The 19,041-nt window shown below is 41.2% G+C and overlaps 1 protein-coding gene across 6 annotated transcripts in view; it reads right to left on the bottom strand.

Moving 5' to 3' along the window:
- Positions 1-19,041, bottom strand: part of LOC117503615 (MAM domain-containing glycosylphosphatidylinositol anchor protein 2-like) — a 325,073-nt gene that overhangs the window by 181,590 nt on the left and 124,442 nt on the right. For all 6 annotated transcript variants that reach the window (XM_034162876.1, XM_034162879.1, XM_034162875.1 and 3 more), the window contains exon 2: positions 1,376-1,515. In XM_034162876.1, the coding sequence (XP_034018767.1) occupies positions 1,376-1,515 (140 nt within the window). The remainder of the gene's footprint in view (positions 1-1,375; positions 1,516-19,041) is intronic.

The following is a 19,041-nucleotide window of genomic DNA, read 5'->3' as shown; positions in this document are numbered from 1 at the left end:
AATGTCTAGGCCAAGTGTAAAAACTAAATCTAAAATGTGACCCTTTTGGTGAGTGGGCTCAGAAACATGTTGCACAAAATTAAAAGCTTCAGTCAACGATAAAAGCTCCATAGCAGAGCAAGATAACTTGTCATCAACATGAAGGTTAAAATCTCCAAGAATTAAAACAGATTCCAACGTTATAATAGAGGATAAAAAGTCACTAAAATCCTTAAGAAAGGCAGTAGCAGGGCCTGGGGGGCGATAAACCAACACACAGAAAAATGGATTTGAGAAACCCACCTTGACCAACTGTGATTGGCTTCCCAAGGACACAGAACCCCGCAGGGCAGAGCTCATTTAAATGAAGAAATTCCTCTTCTCTCTGCCAAGTCTCCGAAAGGCACATTACGTCCAACATTTCCGTTGATATAAGATCATTCAGGGAAAATGATTTATTGGCGATTGAACGCACGTTCAATAAACAAAGGCGCAAGGTGGACGATGTCATGTAGGCGCTGTCTGAGGCTCGCAATGGGATAGGACGAAGACAGCGGTCACGTGGACTCCAGCTGATCCGTGCAGGCGGAGGCGTAAACACGGAAGTGCACAGTAGCGATGGAACTACGCCACCAGGATACCAGCGCTGAGAAAAGTCTAGAACACCCGTACCTAACCGAACAGGTGTCGATGCAGATGTGCCATCGCACACATCAAAGAGAGGAAGTGATAGAGGAAGCGAGCCCGTCCTCGGCCACCGGCGCTGGCGCCCAAACGCGCCGCTGTACGCCTTCTCTTCACCTGGACACCAGCCCGCAAGCCTCTTCTCCTCTTATCCAAAAAGCCTTTTTTCCTCAGTCTCCTGCGGATCTTACACGGCGCCCTCAACAGCAGCGGATAATCAGGTGAGTCGGAGCCGACAGTTAGGGGCAGAGGAAACGCCTGGTTGTACCTGTCTCGTGTAGCAAATAGGCTCTCCATCGTCTCCTTGATATGAAACAAAGAGTCCCGATCGTAAGTCCGTAAAGCCAAGACACCTCCATCTGCTAGTCGGGCTGCTAAAATAACAAATGTTGTAAAAGTGGCCATTAAGTAACCAACACAACAGGAGCCGAGCGACGGCCACGCCAGTCACAGGCGCCATCTTGAAAATATCCCTGACTGAAGGATTAAACTTTTAAGATGATTTAGTGCAGCAGTACGCGGTGTGCCGCTTAGCAGTGCTAATAAAGAATTAAAAGAGAGCTGAGAGGACACAGATGGAGAAAGCGAGAAGGTGAGACAAGATGCATCCTGAGTCTCTATTCCGCCACATGCCTGGGTGTGGTTTAGGTCTCAATATTGAGATAAAGGTGGATGAATTGGTACACGTGCACCTCGTGGTCCTTCATCGTACCTGTGGTCGAGGATGCCCCGTCACCAGACAGGTGAGCTCGAGGATCTCTCCTTCTCTGATGGTGTAGACTCGCTCCGTGTACCTCTCCTCCTCAACGTTGCAGGCATGCCCTGAGTGTATGATGCGGACAGTAGGGGGTGCTGCAGACAAAAACAAGAAAATATGACGTGTTTTAGCATTCTGGTCATTTCTGAAGGGAGAAGTGGTTTAACACAACATGCAGGACAAATATGTGGAATGATTGTGTTTTATGGTACAAACTCCAAATTTTGCACAGACATTGTGTAATAAATAATAATACTACAAAAAATATAATGATATAGTTTAAATCAGTGCAACTGTGGTTGGGACTCTGTTAGTGTGTCTGTATGTCTGTTTGCTTGTTAGTTTGTTAAATTTGGAGTATTTTTCATCTGATTGACTTGAAATTTGGTGAAACCATGCAGAGTGGTAGAGTCTATAGGTGTGTGTTTTTTTAGTGGCTCCAATGATATTTACCCTTGATAATTGGGTCAAACTTCATACATTTTGAGAAAATAAATGAAACGCCATCTGGTGGAAAAACCATAATTACAGCTTTCTGTTAATGTTGTGATTTTTGCTTCAAGATGGCGCCGCTTGGTGGCAAAAACCAAAATTACAGCTTTCTATTATTGTTGTGATTTTTCCTTTAAGATGGCGATGCCTGGTGGCAAAAATCGGAAGTACAGGATTCTACAACCCCTGGCAATAATTATGGAATCACCGGCCTTGGAGGATGTTCATTCAGTTGTTTAATTTTGTAGAAAAAAAGCAGATCACAGACATGACACAAAACTAAAGTCATTTCAAATGGCAACTTTCTGGCTTTAAGAAACACTATAAGAAATCAAGAAAAAAAGATTGTGGCAGTCAGTAACGGTTACTTTTTTAGACCAAGCAGAGGAAAAAAATATGGACTCACTCAATTCTGAGGAAAGAATTATGGAATCATGAAAAACAAAAGAACGCTCCAACACATCACTAGTATTTTGTTGCACCACCTCTGGCTTTTATAACAGCTTGCAGTATCTGAGGCATGGACTTAATGAGTGACAAACAGTACTCTTCATCAATCTGGCTCCAACTTTCTCTGATTGCTGTTGCCAGATCAGCTTTGCAGGTTGGAGCCGTGTCATGGACCATTTTCTTCAACTTCCACCAAAGATTTTCAATTGGATTAAGATCCGGACTATTTGCAGGCCATGACATTGACCCTATGTGTCTTTTTGCAAGGAATGTTTTCACAGTTTTTGCTCTATGGCAAGATGCATTATCATCTTGAAAAATGATTTCATCATCCCCAAACATCCTTTCAATTGATGGGATAAGAAAAGTGTCCAAAATATCAACGTAGACTTGTGCATTTGTTGATGATGTAATGACAGCCATCTCCCCAGTGCCTTTACCTGACATGCAGCCCCATATCATCAATGACTGTGGAAATTTACATGTTCTCTTCAGGCAGTCATCTTTATAAATCTCATTGGAACGGCACCAAACAAAACTTCCAGCATCATCACCTTGCCCAATGCAGATTCGAGATTCATCACTGAATATGACTTTCATCCAGTCATCCACAGTCCACGATTGCTCATTTGTTTTGTTGTGCATTTTTGATTTTTGAGACATATTGCTTTAAGTTTTCTGTCTTGACGCTTTGATGTCTTCCTTGGTCTACCAGTATGTTTGCCTTTAACAACCTTCCCATGTTGTTTGTATTTGGTCCAGAGTTTAGACACAGCTGACTGTGAACAACCAACATCTTTTGCAACATTGCGTGATGATTTACCCTCTTTTAAGAGTTTGATAATCCTCTCCTTTGTTTCAATTGACATCTCTCGTGTTGGAGCCATGATTCATGTCAGTCCAATTGGTGCAACAGCTCTCCAAGATGTGATCACTCATTTTTAGATGCAGACTAAGGAGCAGATCTGATATGATGCAGGTGTTAGTTTTGGGGATGAAAATTTACAGGGTGATTCCATAATTTATTCCTCAGAATTGAGTGAGCCCATATTTTTTTCCCTCTGCTTGGTCTAAAAAAGTAACCGTTACTGACTGCCACATTTTTTTTTTCCTGATTTCTTATAGTGTTTCTTAAAGCCAGAAAGATGCCATTTGAAACGACTTTAGTTTTGTATCATGTCTGTGATCTGCTTTTTTTCTACAAAATTAAACAACTGAATGAACATCCTCCCAGGCCGGTGATTCCATAATTATTGCCAGGGGTTGTATTATTGTGATCTTTGCTTCAAGATGGTGCCGCCTGGTGGCAAAAACCATAATTACAGCTTTCTGTTTTTGTTGTGATTTTTGCATCAAGATGGCCATGCCTGGTGGCAAAAACCGTAATGACAGTTTCTCTTATTTTTGTGATTTTTGCATCAAGATGGCGACGCCTGGTAGCAAAAACCATAATTACAGCTTTCTCTTATTTTGTGATTTTTGCTTCAAGATGGCGATGCCTGGTGGCAAAAACCGTAATTACAGCTTTCTCTTATTTTTGTGATTTTTGCTTCAAGATGGCAATGCCTGGTGGCAAAAACAAGAAGTACAGCTTTCTGTTATTGTTGTGATTTTCGCTTCAAGATGGCGCCACCTGGTGGCAACAACTCTAATTGCAGCTTTCTGTTATTATTGTGACTTTTTCTTCAAGAATGCGACGCCTGGTGGCAAAAACCGTAATTACAGCTTTCTCTTATTTTTGTGATTTTTGCATCAAGATGGCAACGTCTGGTGGCAAAAACCATAATTACAGCTTTCTCTTATTTTTGTGATTTTTGCTTCAAGATGGCAATGCCTGGTGGCAAAAACGAGAAGTACAGCTTTCTGTTATTGTTGTGATTTTTGCTTCAAGATGGCGTCACCTGGTGGCAAAAACTCTAATTGCAGCTTTCTGTTATTATTGTGACTTTTTCTTCAAGATGGCGACGCCTGGTGGCAAAAACCGTAATTACAGCATTCTGTTTTTGTTGTGATTTTTGCTTCAAAATGGCGACACCTGTTGGCAAAAACTGTAATTACAGCTTTCTCTTATTTTTGTGATTTTTGCACCACGATGGTGATGCCTGGTGGCAAAAACTGTAATTACAGCTTTGTCTTATTTTTGTGATTTTTGCATCACGATGGCGACGCCTGGTGGCAAAAACCAGAAGTACGGCTTTCTGTTACTGTTGTGATTTTTGCTTCAAGATGGCGACGCCTGGTGGTAAAACCGTAATTACAGCTTTCGGTCATTGCTGTGATTTTTGCTTCCAGATGGCTCCGCCTGGTGGCAAAAACTGGAAGTACAGCTTTCCTCTCACAGAGGCATGTACGCTCCTACATTATGATATGAAATCTTGATTTTTATCCCACAATATGATGAGCCGCTCACCCTCCTGAAGCCTGAAACAGACCAAAAAGACCTTTCAACAAGACTCGTCAGTGTACCACTGACTTTTCTTTTCTCTTCTCTTTTATAACTACTTTGCACCTTATACTCTTGTGTGACTTTTGTCAAAAAAAAAAAAAGTTTTCATTATTAATAATATTAACAATAACTACTTATATAAGGGATTTCCCAGGAATCAAAACAATAATAAACACCAATAATACAAAATAAATTTCAAAATAATAAACAGTACGTTATAACAATGCTTAAAAATCCAAAATTAAAGGGCTGATCATACAGAAAAAAGGCTGCGACATACTCTGGACAATAATAGTATATTAGAGTATTTTGGTGGCCATCTTCGATTTTTTTTATATATATTAGGAATCTGAGCTTGACATTATATCAGTTTATAACTATATAACCAAACAATATCTGTGCAAAATTTGGCGCTTTTACCATAAAACACACAATTGCAGTGATATTTTACACATAACTGCTCCGTTAAACAGATGGAGTATTGCGTCAGTGTTTGTGGTTGTAGCTCATCACTCAAATAAAGACTAGGTGCAAAGAAAACGACTGATTGTGACGCGTCTGTTTAAAAAAAACCACAGTAGCAGGCAGCAGTAAGAAGGTTCCCTCCTGCAAAAAAGGTTCACCTTTCATGGTAAAACAAATCCTCTCAGCACGATTCTGTTGCAAATACAGTATAAATAAGGGAATGGAATTTAAAACTAATGGGAACCAGATCCAACATTCCATTTCACAAACTCATTGTACAAAGAAAACAGTACATCAAACCGCTAAGAGACAGTCAGATGACCGAAGTTTAACACAGGCTGCTCGCTCTCTCCTTAATAGGATTCTTTTTTTTTTTTTTGGACATAGTCTCACTTAAAACAAGCCTCTCCAAGAGTATTGTGGCAACATTTGGCACAAAATTCACTTTCCTAATGTTGGAAATACTCAGTGTGTGCTTGAGAAAATGACTTAGTCAACGTTAAAGTACAATTTATTGCAAACATAATCTTCAGCTTCGAAAGCAAAACATTTTAAATTAGATTACATCAAATCTAGTACAATTTGGATCTACAAATTAAAACATAAAATGGCCTCATTATTGTTCCCAGGTTGTGGCAGTGTTAGAGTTACTAATGAAAAACACAAAAGCAGGCAAAAGGGGTATAATTTGCCCAAACCTAAAAATACAAACTTTTCTACCCTGAGGTATCATTTTGGAAAGACCAAAGTCTATCCAGGTATATAGTCAGTGGTGGCGCCAGGAAAATTTTGTTGGGCGGGCAGGGGTAAAAGTTGGAGGGGCTCCACAAAATGTTGTTGAAATGAACAATATATAGTAAATTGCTTTATAAATACCAAGGTACGAGGTCTGTTAGAAAAGTATCCGACCTTATTATTTTTTTCAAAAACCGTATGGATTTGAATCACGTGTGATTACATCAGACATGCTTGAACCCTCGTGGGCATGCGAGAATTTTTTCACGCCTGTCGGTTACGTCATTTGCCTGTGGGCAGTCTTTGAGTGAGGAGTGGTCCACCCTCTCGTCGTTTTTTTCATTGTTTAGAAATGGCTCAGAGACTGCTGCTTTGTTTGATAACATTTTTTTCTAAAACTGTAAGGCACAACTGAGTGGACACCATTCGATAAATTCAGCTGGTTTTCAGTGAAGATTTTAATGGCTGATGAGAGATTTTGGTAAGTGTCGCTTTAAGGACGGCCCACGGCACCTGACGGCAATCTGCGCTCCGAGGCGGCGTCGTCTCGCTGTTTCAAGCTGAAAACTTCCACATTTCAGGCTCTGCTCACCCAGGTCATCGTCAGAGAACAGAGAAGTTTCAAAAGAGATCGGCATGAGTTGTTTATGAGGACATTCCACTGTTAAAGGAGATTTTGTAATGAAAGAACGTGCGGGCAGATTCGCATGTCGGGCTGGACCCGACCGCGGAGGGTCGCGACAGGAAAAACACCTCCCTTGGAAACCTTAACGGACAAGTTGGAACATGCCCAGCTGTTAAACAATTTCTCAGATACTCACTGGTTGAAAGCCATCAGAAGCCGACTGAATTTTACAAATGGTTTTCAACACGGAGGTGTTTTTCCTGTCGCGGCGCAGACGGATTTGTGGCGTTGTCATGGAACCAACTCGGCGAATTTGCCAGCACGTTCTTTCATTACAAAATCTCCTTTAACAGTGGAATGTCCGCATAAAGTCCTCATGCCGACTTCTTCTGAAACTTCTCTGTTCTCTGACGACGTCCTGGGTGAACAGAGCCTTAAATTAGGAAGTTTTCAGCTCGAAACACCCAGACGGACGCCACCTCCGACCGCGCCGCGCCGATCCTCTTTGTGAGCTGTCCTTAAAGCGAAAGAAACTCCACAACCTCTCATCAGCCGTTAAACTTTTCACCGAAAACCAGCAGAATTTCTCGAATAGTGTCCACTCGGATATCCCTCACAGGTCCGGAAAAAATTTTGATAAAGCAACGCGCGCCGTCTCCAACAGCATCTCAGACAAAGGATTTCAGCCGAGAGGGCTGGATCAGTGCTCACTCAAAGCCTGCCCACAGGCGAATGACGTCACCGACACGCGTGAAAAAACTCACACATGCGCACAAGGGTTCAAGTATGTCTGGCGTAATCGCACGTGATTCAAATCCATATTGTTTTTTTTTTAATAAAACTGCCGGTTAGTTTTCTAAAACACCTTGTATATGCTTTAGTCACCCGTGCTCCTCTAAAATGTGGTATCAATGCACACACACATCACTTAGAATGATTGCAAGTTCAGTAAATGTGCACATAGGTATAAATAAAGATAAGTAGGTTTAAGAGTGGCCGTAATAAATATTCAGGAAACCTAATTTTTTGGAGTATGGAGTTAAATTTGTCTCATTAATACCTGCAAATGCACATAGGGTGATTTACAAATACCCTTTGATTTGTACACGTGCTTCGTGATCCACAAACACAAATTTCTGATTTGTAACTTGTGTGTGGGTTTTTGCAAATAAATGCTTATTTGCAAAACAGAAAATTCTGTTTGTGAAGGGTGATTCAGCACTGGTGGATCACCGAACACACACATTCATCACTTTGCTCAGTTACGCAATACTGAGACATTCTCAGCGCAAAACTGCAGTTGAGATCCACAAATATGTCAGTCGCTATTCACATTATTAGCAGAATTATTGGGGGGGGGGCTGAGGGAGGGCTTGGTTCATTATTGGGTGGGCTTAAGGCCCCCCAAGCCCCCCCTTGGCGCCGCCACTGTATATAGTTAATCTGGCCTCCACCAGCAATGTGCAACAGCAGTTTATCTGATCTGACCCAAATACACATCACTAGAACCACCATGAAACCTTGTTTCAAAATTTTCCGATGGAGAATGAAAAGTTGATTAATGTCAACTAGCGCCAAGGTCCGTCAGACTCCGCAGGAGCTGAGTCAACATCAGCTGAGCAATGCTGATGTTGGTCATGCTTCCAGAAAGTTTTCAACATGTTTAAAATCTTCAAAATTCACGCTAAAATGCCGGCAAGAGTTGAGCTCTGCTACCACTACGTTACTGCTCCGTACACCTTTACTGGCCAATGGGGGAGGCTTGACTAGACACACAACCTTCTCTGGATCGCTTAAGAATATGTAGAACCTTTCTCGATGATGCACAAATAGCAAATGATGCAATCGCAGAGCTACATTGAGTTTATATAGGCTATGTCATATGATGTCTCAAACGTTGAGTCACCAACCAGCTATGCTACTGCTCCACGGAGTGTATGAACCAATGTACCGGACCTCCAATGCCGCAAGTTGAATTACGCCCTATAGTAATGCCAAATGTTGCCCTCCGTCGAGCTACACTGACCTGCAGTGAAGACGGCACATTTGGAGCAAGACTTCTTTGGCATTTCAAAGAAGATTTTTTGAGAATCTGCTACGTCGGCCAGCATCAACCACCTCACGTCTTAGTGTCAATTAGCAATACTTTAATAACACTGGTGATTTTTTTCCCCAGAGTACAGTCTGCCGCTACTGCATTTGGTCCTGCTGTTCAACTACAGTGTTACATCAACTCTATATGACTGTATAGTCTTCAGCTTGGTTTGATGTCGTGATAGAGCTGATTTAACACCATCAGGTCAGTTCTGAGAGCCTGTGGTGGAGCCAGGTATGCAACCATGGAACCACCAGGGGTCTTGGACGGCAACCCCGGGATGTTTCCATGGTGTGTTGAACACGCGGTCAGGACGTGAGCTCAGTTCAATTGTTCCGGGGAGAAAAAGTGCCGAAATGCAACCGAAAACCATCCATTGAACGTTTATTCCTCTCCAACGTACACGATCAGTGAAGAGGTCTGGGATGAGACGATTTAGAGAGCGGATACAGGAAATGATAAGATGGTGGAGGAGTACAAATTGGTGTGGGTGTAGAGAGATTAAAAACAAGTCAAACAGAAACCACATGCCATTACAGACTGGAATGTGCCTTTCATGTTGGAGGCAGGGCTTCCTGTGTTGGGTCCCGGCAGCTGACTCGGTCCAACCTCATCGCAGGCTTCCATGCTAATGAGCGCAGCGACACTCCTCCCCAACGCTGCTCCGGGGGTCTCAGCCAGAGTGTATCCTTAGCTGCTCGCTAACCGATTGTCCCTCCTTATTACCAGCCGTGCTGTTTGTCTCGCTCCCTCAGCTTGTTAGCTTGACACCCTGTCTTAGCTGTCAAAATGCCACGCCGTTTGCCGAGCGCCAGTGTCGACGCTCACTGTGAAACGCTGCTGTCGACGAGTGATCTGCTTTCATTATCTTTTACTTAATGCTCTTGTTCTTACCGTGTTAGAGATGAAGACATAGGTGGTGAAGTCTTTTGGGAAGGATGAAGGCCAGAAATAGGCTGGTGATAAGTTGAAAAATAGGCACACGAGAGCGTCACACAAGGCTGGCACTTAAAACTAAAAAAAAGCCCTTAGAAGTTAGACCCCAGGGCACTAGACAGACAAAGTGCTAATGCCATTTATTCCAAAGAGCTGGAAGCTCTGCAGCGTGCCATCAGTCCTGGAGGATGGGAAGGAAACAGCCGTAATTAATAATCTCCCGTTGTTAGTGCAAATACTACACACGCGTCAACACTTGCATGTGTTGTGAAGCCAAAACCCTGATAATAAGCGTACGCAATGAGTACGCTAATGTCCTCACATTCTCATGGAGCAGAAGCTTAGCTGTGTAAACCTCTTGGCCCAAAGCATGAAGTAAAAATCTGTCATTACTTCATAATGTCCTACTTGGTGCTCAAAAAACTGTCCTTAAGAATAGTGTGGCCAGAAATATCGTACAAAAAACACTGGAATTCTGTTGTATTTATTATAACTACTTTCAACTTTGGTCTATTTGGTGTTTTTGGTCGTTTTGTTTGAGGTGTTTGCCAAATTAGGCAAAAAGAAAGAAATAACTGATTTCAAAGAATCATGATGGAGGGATGAGGCATGGGCCAAGAAAGTGTTCATTAAATTTTGGTAAGAATCCAAATCAAGAGGCACATCACTGGTGAGTAAGCAGGATCAAAGTTTAGCAACAAGGCTCAAAGATCAGGTTTACATTCAAAAGACCAGCAATCAGGATCAAAGTTCAGTCATCTGGATCAAACGTTAGGAACATGATCAAAGGAGAGTGATCAGGATCAAATATCAATATTAAAGATGGGCAGTCATCATCAAGGATGAGGATCATGTCTGTCATCACAAAGAAAGGTGAGCGACCAATATCAGGGTTACGATAATGATCAAAGGTGAGTGTTGAAGATCCTGTGACTGTCTACCCATAGGAGTACTCTGATCTAGCGGCAGACGATCTGGATCAGGAGTAGAAAAATGTATTTCCGGGCTGGCGTGGTTGACTCGCCAATCCCTCAATGATTGGGATTTATTTCAGAATTTTTTAACTGGTCTTGATTTTAGTCAATTTATTCCTAACAAAGATGAACACGTCTCCATATTTTAAATGATGTGTATTCAAATTTTTTTTTTTTTTTTTTTTTTGTCATTTCATTTGTTCAATGTCAATGAAAAATTTCAGGACACATTCAAATGGATGAAAAGAACTTGGGGTTGAGAAGGTTTAACATTTAATTATTGCTTGAATTCCTTTAAGAAAAAAAAATATATATTTTAAAGTCATTTTTGGATTTGTCATTTTGGGGGGTTGTGCAATCTCAGTACGCTCTTTTTTTTATGGGAATATATGTCTATATTAAGTGCAGAATTCTGTGCAACATGAATGCAAGTAACACTAGAGGAATATATCAACAGCAGTTTATAAGATTCAGGAGTGAACACTTGCCTTAAAATAACCATAAATCTGAATGTTTAAAGTCAGTTAATCAATAGCAAACACTTGGTGAGGCCATTTTTAACGTTCCCTCGTCACTTGAAGGTTACACTGCTCCCGAGCAAAATTAAATTTTAAACAGGAGTGTGGTCTTGTAGTTTGAGCGGCACAGCTGAGGCCATTTGGGAGCAATGAACTGAAAAAAGAGAAAGAAGAAGAAAAAAGACAATCCTGCTGGTGGCACATTTGGGTGTTATTAGACCATTTTTCTCTCCCCCCACCCCAACACACACAAACACACACACACACACACACAGACCAACTGGGGAATTGGCAGAAGAAGCACAGGTGCCACTCAGAGTTAAGTGCAAAGCAGGCAATAAATAGTGACACTGAGTGACTCTTTACTGTCAAAATAAAGTAAAAGTTATTCCAGAAAACACTGCTCTCTGTAGAAGTGTTGGCGTGCAATCCTGTGATCTAAGACGCAATATTAGCATAAACGTTGATTTCTGGCAATCGATCCCAGCTGGCTACGTGAGCTGAAGCATGAGTGTAGGATGTGCTATTTTATTTTATTTTTAAAATTTATTACCTGGTCACATCACTTCCTGTTGGCTGCAGGAGAGTCCGTGGTGGCCCAAGCCGCTTGCATGTGCGCGCTTGAGTTCTGATGGAGTGGCTCCCATTTGAGGGGCGGGGCTTTTCTGGGCCCCAGATAATGAGAGATTGAGACTGATTTATCCACTAAAGAGATTAGATTTCGCTAAAAGCAGCCTTGTTGTCACCGCGGATCTGGAGTGTCTCAGTGGCAAAGGTGGGGGAGCACTCTAGGCGGTAATGGCGGTACGGCATTAACAGGAGCAAAGCACATGTAACAAAGCATGACAATAGTTATCATACACTCAACAAAAATATAAACGCAACACTTTTGGTTTTGCTCCCATTTTGTATGAGATGGACTCAAAGATCTAAAACTTTTTCCACATACACAATATCACCATTTCCCTCAAATATTGTTCACAAACCAGTCTAAATCTGTGATAGTGAGCACTTCTCCTTTGCTGAGATAATCCATCCCACCTCACAGGTGTGCCATACCAAGATGCTGATTAGACACCATGATTAGTGCACAGGTGTGCCTTAGACTGCCCACAATAAAAGGCCACTCTGAAAGGTGCAGTTTTATCACACAGCACAATGCCACAGATGTCGCAAGATTTGAGGGAGCGTGCAATTGGCATGCTGACAGCAGGAATGTCAACCAGAGCTGTTGCTCGTGTATTGAATGTTCATTTCTCTACCATAAGCCGTCTCCAAAGGCGTTTCAGAGAATTTGGCAGTACATCCAACCAGCCTCACAACCGCAGACCACGTGTAACCACACCAGCCCAGGACCTCCACATCCAGCATGTCCACCTCCAAGATCATCTGAGACCAGCCACTCGGACAGCTGCTGGAACAATCGGTTTGCATAACCAAAGAATTTCTGCACAAACTGTCAGAAATCGTCTCAGGGAAGCTCATCTGCATGCTTGTCGTCCTCATCGGGGTCTCGACCTGACTCCAGTTCGCCGTCGTAACCGACTTGAGTGGGCAAATGCTCACATTCGCTGGCGTTTGGCACATTGGAGAGGTGTTCTCTTCACGGATGATGCGAAGGAGATGTGTTGCACTGCATGAGGCAAATGGTGGTCACACCAGATACTGACTGGTATCCCCCCCAATAAAACAAAACTGCACCTTTCAGAGTGGCCTTTTATTGTGGGCAGTCTAAGGCACACCTGTGCACTAATCATGGTGTCTAATCAGCATCTTGATATGGCACACCTGTGAGGTGGGATGGATTATCTCAGCAAAGGAGAAGTGCTCACTATCACAGATTTAGACTGGTTTGTGAACAATATTTGAGGGAAATGGTGCTATTGTGTATGTGGAAAAAGTTTTAGATCTTTGAGTCCATCTCATACAAAATGGGAGCAAAACCAAAAGTGTTGCGTTTATATTTTTGTTGAGTATATATGTGAAGGAAAAAGCACAATTGGGATTCTAAATGGTCTTTCATGAACATTCAAATTGTCATTATTCAGCACCAGATGCTATATAGATCTCTGCTAATATACATAATTACCATGAAGCAAATCATTTAGATGTACGCGGGAGGAAGAAAACGCACCGACTTAAGTCATCATAGCTCATAGAATTAACAGATTGAGTTTCTGCCAATGCTCCTAAGGTGATAATATTTGTGTGAAGGTTTTAAAATCATTTTATTTATACTTTAAAACTGATGCTGTCATGCAGCAGGATTATACCTACAAAAACAAACCAACAACAACAACAACAACAACAACAACAAAACAGTTTTGTTTGTTTTAATTTCATAAGATTCATTCATTCATTTTTCTAACTCTTCCTGGGATTACCCAGAAAAATAAAGATTCTAGCTTGATGATTATTTTCTTTGTTTATTTGGTGGGGAACTATCATATTTGATTTTTATTGGAAGTGGAATGTTTGGACATATTTCTGTTGTTGCAGCAAAATATTTAACATCTATTAAATTAAAGTTCTGAGGTCTCACGGCAACTTAGACTCAATTACCAAAAAAAAACCAAAAAGAGAGAAACTCTCCAGCCTGAGCTCATGTTCATTCCTCAGCCTAGGATTACTAGCATGCTACAAAACAAATAGATAGATATTTGGCCATAGAAGACTCCATTAAATGTTGGAGGTGATCCAGATCAAGATCTGGATTCTGGATCCAGATTTCACTTTATATAGGCTTTGAACGATTAATCGACTAACTACTGACGTCAAAACTACTTCATGGATTCTCACCAAATTTGCACCACAGACAGACATTAGGGCAGGGAAGATACTACTGAATTTTGGAGGTGATCTGGATCTGGATCCAGATTTCACTTTATATAGGCTTTGAACGATTACATCAAAACTACTTATGTCAAAACCTCTTCAAGGATTCTCACCAAATTTGCACCACAGACAGATATTAGGGCATGGAAGACTCCACTGAATTTTGGATGTGATCTGGATCTGGATCCAGATTTCACTATATATAGGCTTTGAACGATTAATCGACTAACTACTTACGTCAAAACTACTTCATGGATTCTCACCAAATTTGCACCACAGACAGATATTAGGGCAGGGAAGATGCCACTGAATTGTGGAGGCAATTTGGATCTGGATCCAGATTCTGGATCAAAATATCACTTTATACAGGTTTTGAATGATTACATCAAAACTACGGATTCTCACCAATTTTGCACCACAGACAGATATTAGTGCATGGAAGACACCACTAAATTTTGGAGGTGATCTGGATCCAGATTTCACTTTATCTAGGCTTTGAACAATTACATCAAAACTACTTACGTCAAAACTACTTCACAGATTCTCACCAAATTTGCACCACAGACAGACATTAGGGCATGGAAGATACTACTGAATTTTGGAGGTGATCTGGATCTGGATCCAGATTTCACTTTATATAGGCTTTGAACGATTACATCAAAACTACTTATGTCAAAACCTCTTCAAGGATTCTCACCAAATTTGCACCACAGACAGATATTAGGGCATGGAAGACTCCACTGAATTTTGGATGTGATCTGGATCTGGATCCAGATTTCACTATATATAGGCTTTGAACGATTAATCGACTAACTACTTACGTCAAAACTACTTCATGGATTCTCACCAAATTTGCACCACAGACAGATATTAGGGCAGGGAAGATGCCACTGAATTGTGGAGGCAATTTGGATCTGGATCCAGATTCTGGATCAAAATATCACTTTATACAGGTTTTGAATGATTACATCAAAACTACGGATTCTCACCAATTTTGCACCACAGACAGATATTAGTGCATGGAAGACACCACTAAATTTTGGAGGTGATCTGGATCCAGATTTCACTTTATCTAGGCTTTGAACAATTACATCAAAACTACTTACGTCAAAACTACTTCACAGATTCTCACCAAATTTGCACCACAGACAGACATTAGGGCATGGAAGATACTACTGAATTTTGGAGGTGATCTGGATCTGGATCCAGATTTCACTTTATATAGGCTTTGAACGATTACATCAAAACTACTTATGTCAAAACCTCTTCAAGGATTCTCACCAAATTTGCACCACAGACAGATATTAGGGCATGGAAGACTCCACTGAATTTTGGATGTGATCTGGATCTGGATCCAGATTTCACTTTATATAGGCTTTGAACAGTTACATTAAAACTACTTACATCAAAACTACTTTATGGATTCTCACCAAATTTGCACCACAGACAGATATTAGGGCATGGAAGACTCCACTGAATTGTGGAGGCAATTTGGATCTGGATCCAGATTCTGGATCAAGATTCACTTTATACAGGTTTTGAACGATTACATCAAAACTATGGATTCTCACAAATTTTGCACCACAGAATTTTGGAGGTGATCCAGATCCGGATTGGTGGACGTCAGAAATCTCACATTGCTCTTGTTTATTAATAATTTAATCCCAAATACAACACTATTCTTATAGTCAGCTGATATATGATGATCATACTAAGTTTCTTAACAGTACTGCAGTCATCTTACAAATAAAAATTTGGTTTTAAGACCTTTCACTGACCTTGACCTTTGATCCTCAGACCCCAAAATCAGAAGGATTCTTCAAGTCAAGTTACCAAATACAAACACTCTCAAACATACAATAAATATTTCAGCTTGATTGATCAACCTGCTATCCACAAAATGAGCAGAAAGAGAGGAAAAACATGACAACTCCCCAGTGTCGAAAACTTGTAAATATCTGAATATATGTGGGCCTAACTATAAAGGAAACTGATATAATACCGTGACCCTGAGTAGAGACGAGATGCAGGAGTGCATTGCATATAAATGTGCACATAAAATGTTCAAACTAAATGGCACTATATTGAACAGACGTGATGGAGCATCTTTGCAGTGTTGTAATAATCATCTCTTCCAGTTCGGTTGTCATTAAATCATGGGTGTGAGTTGGATGTCGGGCCACTTTCTATGAGCTGCACAGATGCATCAATATAACACGAGGCTGCAGAACGTTATGTCCATAGATGAAGATGAATCATTGTGCAGCTTTGCAGAAGATAATAAATTTGCATTTCTTATGAATTCGTAGTTCAAGAAAGGCTAAACATAACCAAAAACCTTGAAAAAAAAAAGGATTTCCTCCGACTTACAAAGGAGAAAATGTGATCTTACGCCACACTCAACCCCTTCTACTGTGTAATTGAGACACAGCTCATCCATGTGGTCACCGATGTGTGCAAGTCCCTGAAAGGGTTTGCCAGCCGCACATGCATATTATTACATCAGAGGCGTTGTCAGAGAATATTGATTACACACTTTAATGCACTCGCATGCAACCTACACTGTTATTGTAAATGAGACTCTGTATAGATCCAGTTTCACACCATCGGTACAGCTCATCGATCACGCAGGACGCACCGTGGGCTGAGAAACACAAATTCATAGAGCACCGAGGATTCACAAAATGAGGAAATACAGGGAGCCGAGAGGGAGGCCAGGGAGGTTCACAGGACAGGCTCATTTTTATTTGCACTAAAAAAAATTGGAGTCCACAGTCAGGATGGTGGAGCTTGGAGAACTCTATATTGGAATTGGAATCAGAGGAAATTTTTTAATGATGAACCAAAATGTGGACAGATTTTGCCATCATTGTAATTGTGTGCCGCTGGGAGTCTAACGTAACCCGGGCAATTCTGCGTTAACAGAGTTACAATGACCGCAAAATCTAGCCATATTTTAGCTCATCGTTAAAATTTCCTCTGATTGTAATTGGGGAATTAAACTACTGCTCTTTGAGCAAACTACAGTTTAGACCCACATAAAATTAACGTCAAATGAAAGAGCAGTTTTTTTCACAGCATGGGGGTAGGGGGAGACTTAGCGGGGCATAGCCACACGACGAGCGTGGCAGGCGTGAGTATTGTAGGAGAGTCCAGGGGCATCACCCCAGAAAAGTTTTTAATTTTAACCCTTTGAAACACTATTTCCTGCATTTTGTGGGCCACTTTGTGTTGCTAACTGGGATATTAAATAACATCCAACATGTCCTTTAAAAAAGAAGAAAAAAAAAAAAAAAACAACCAGAAAAGCCCCCTATGCTGGTTAAATCGCAGCATAGGGGATCCAAATCACAGCATAGGGGCCCCTATGCTCCACTGCGCTGGCGAGAATTTAATTCTGCACCAGATTGACACCTTATTGTTTCACCATCACCTGGTCTGTTGGAAAAACTATCAATATCGGTCTTGACACTGAGGGGTGCCGATGTTTATTCCCGGATTCTGTAGTGTGAAGTGGATGAGAGTCTACAACTCCCACTGGATGGGACATCAGCACATTGCAGGTTACTTCCAAACCAAGGCTGGTACCCATTTCCAATTGGGTGGGTTGGGACAGTGAAGATCGAGTACCTTGTCTGAGGACCTAAACAGGTAGGAGAACAAGCCCTCTGGAGGACCCTGACGCCAACTGGTGAGGATGAAAGTCTACGACTCCCCTTGAGTAGGTTGTCAGCTCCCAACCAAGACTGGTACCCATTTAAAGCGGATGGGTTGAGACTATGCAGACTGTCTACATAGACAGGTGGTGTGACCCGGCCTACATATTGACAGCCAATCTTCTTACCCCACAGGTCTACCTGCTCTGCTTAGTCTTCGATACACTGTTTAGCAGCTTCACTTTTATGAGATGAATTCAGGTAAATACTTTTTATGTTTTGTATTAATCACCACCATCGTAATATTTGACGAACGCGGTTCTATATATCAGTCTATCTGCTGTGATGTAATTTCCCCACGGATCAATCTAAAATGATTGAAAGTTTTATATACATAATTTGAGCACTCTGGTTGAGTAACATATTCAGCTTTGTCTCAATGGGGCCACTGAGTAGTTTGTTCACTTTATGAGGGGCCACATAAACAGTTAATGGAAAAACGGGTGCTTTTTTCTCCTGACACTATTACCACATAAAAGCAGCCTTTCTCCTGGTGGATGGGAAGAGTAGCCATTACATTATATAAAAAAATCAATTAAGTTCATAGGAGTCCATTTTGGTTTTGTTGAACCAGACATGAAAAAAAAAATAAATAAAAAAAATCCATGGTTCCACCAACGAATCGAGGCCAAACAAAGACGTTTAGGAGTATAATTTTAAAATATTATTAAATCAGTTCAATATGGAAGTAAAAGGCACTCAGCATTCCTAAAACAGGTTGTTTGTTATTAATCATGGAAAAATTAGGGGTGCTGTTTGACTAAATGCAAACAACAACACAAATCAAAAAGAGATTTTAAAAATGTATCAGGTTATTAGACTATGAATCTCCAGCCTCTGTATGCCTTGAAGCCTCAATGATCTTCGTACGCTGGAGTGGGTGACGATATAGCATTGAGTTGCTAAAGGTCAGTAGCATCAACCGGATCATGGTCACATGACTGAGCATGGCAACACAGCTACCATCAATCAAGAGGAAAAACTCCTTTATTCCTCAGGCCATCAGACTGTACAACTCCTTAATTGGTGGGAGGAGGAATAACAGGAAGACAGGGGACGGGAAGGAGAGGAACAGTAGTAGCCAGTAAACCACTAGCGAACAGTATGTCTGGTACTTATATTGATATTTATCTTTGTAAATTGTTTTTTACTTTCACTTTTGATACACTGTGTCCTGCTATACAACCCCTGGCAATAATTATGGAATCACCGGCCTCGGAGGATGTTCATTCAGTTGTTTAATTTTGTAGAAAACAAGCAGATCACAGACATGACACAAAACTAAAGTCATTTCAAATGGCAACTTTCTGGCTTTAAGAAACACTATAAGAAAT

This window comes from Thalassophryne amazonica, chromosome 21 (assembly GCF_902500255.1).
Source record: "Thalassophryne amazonica chromosome 21, fThaAma1.1, whole genome shotgun sequence".
In the NCBI taxonomy this organism is placed as follows: Eukaryota; Metazoa; Chordata; class Actinopteri; order Batrachoidiformes; family Batrachoididae; genus Thalassophryne; species Thalassophryne amazonica.
This window is presented reverse-complemented; position numbering and strand designations above follow the sequence as displayed.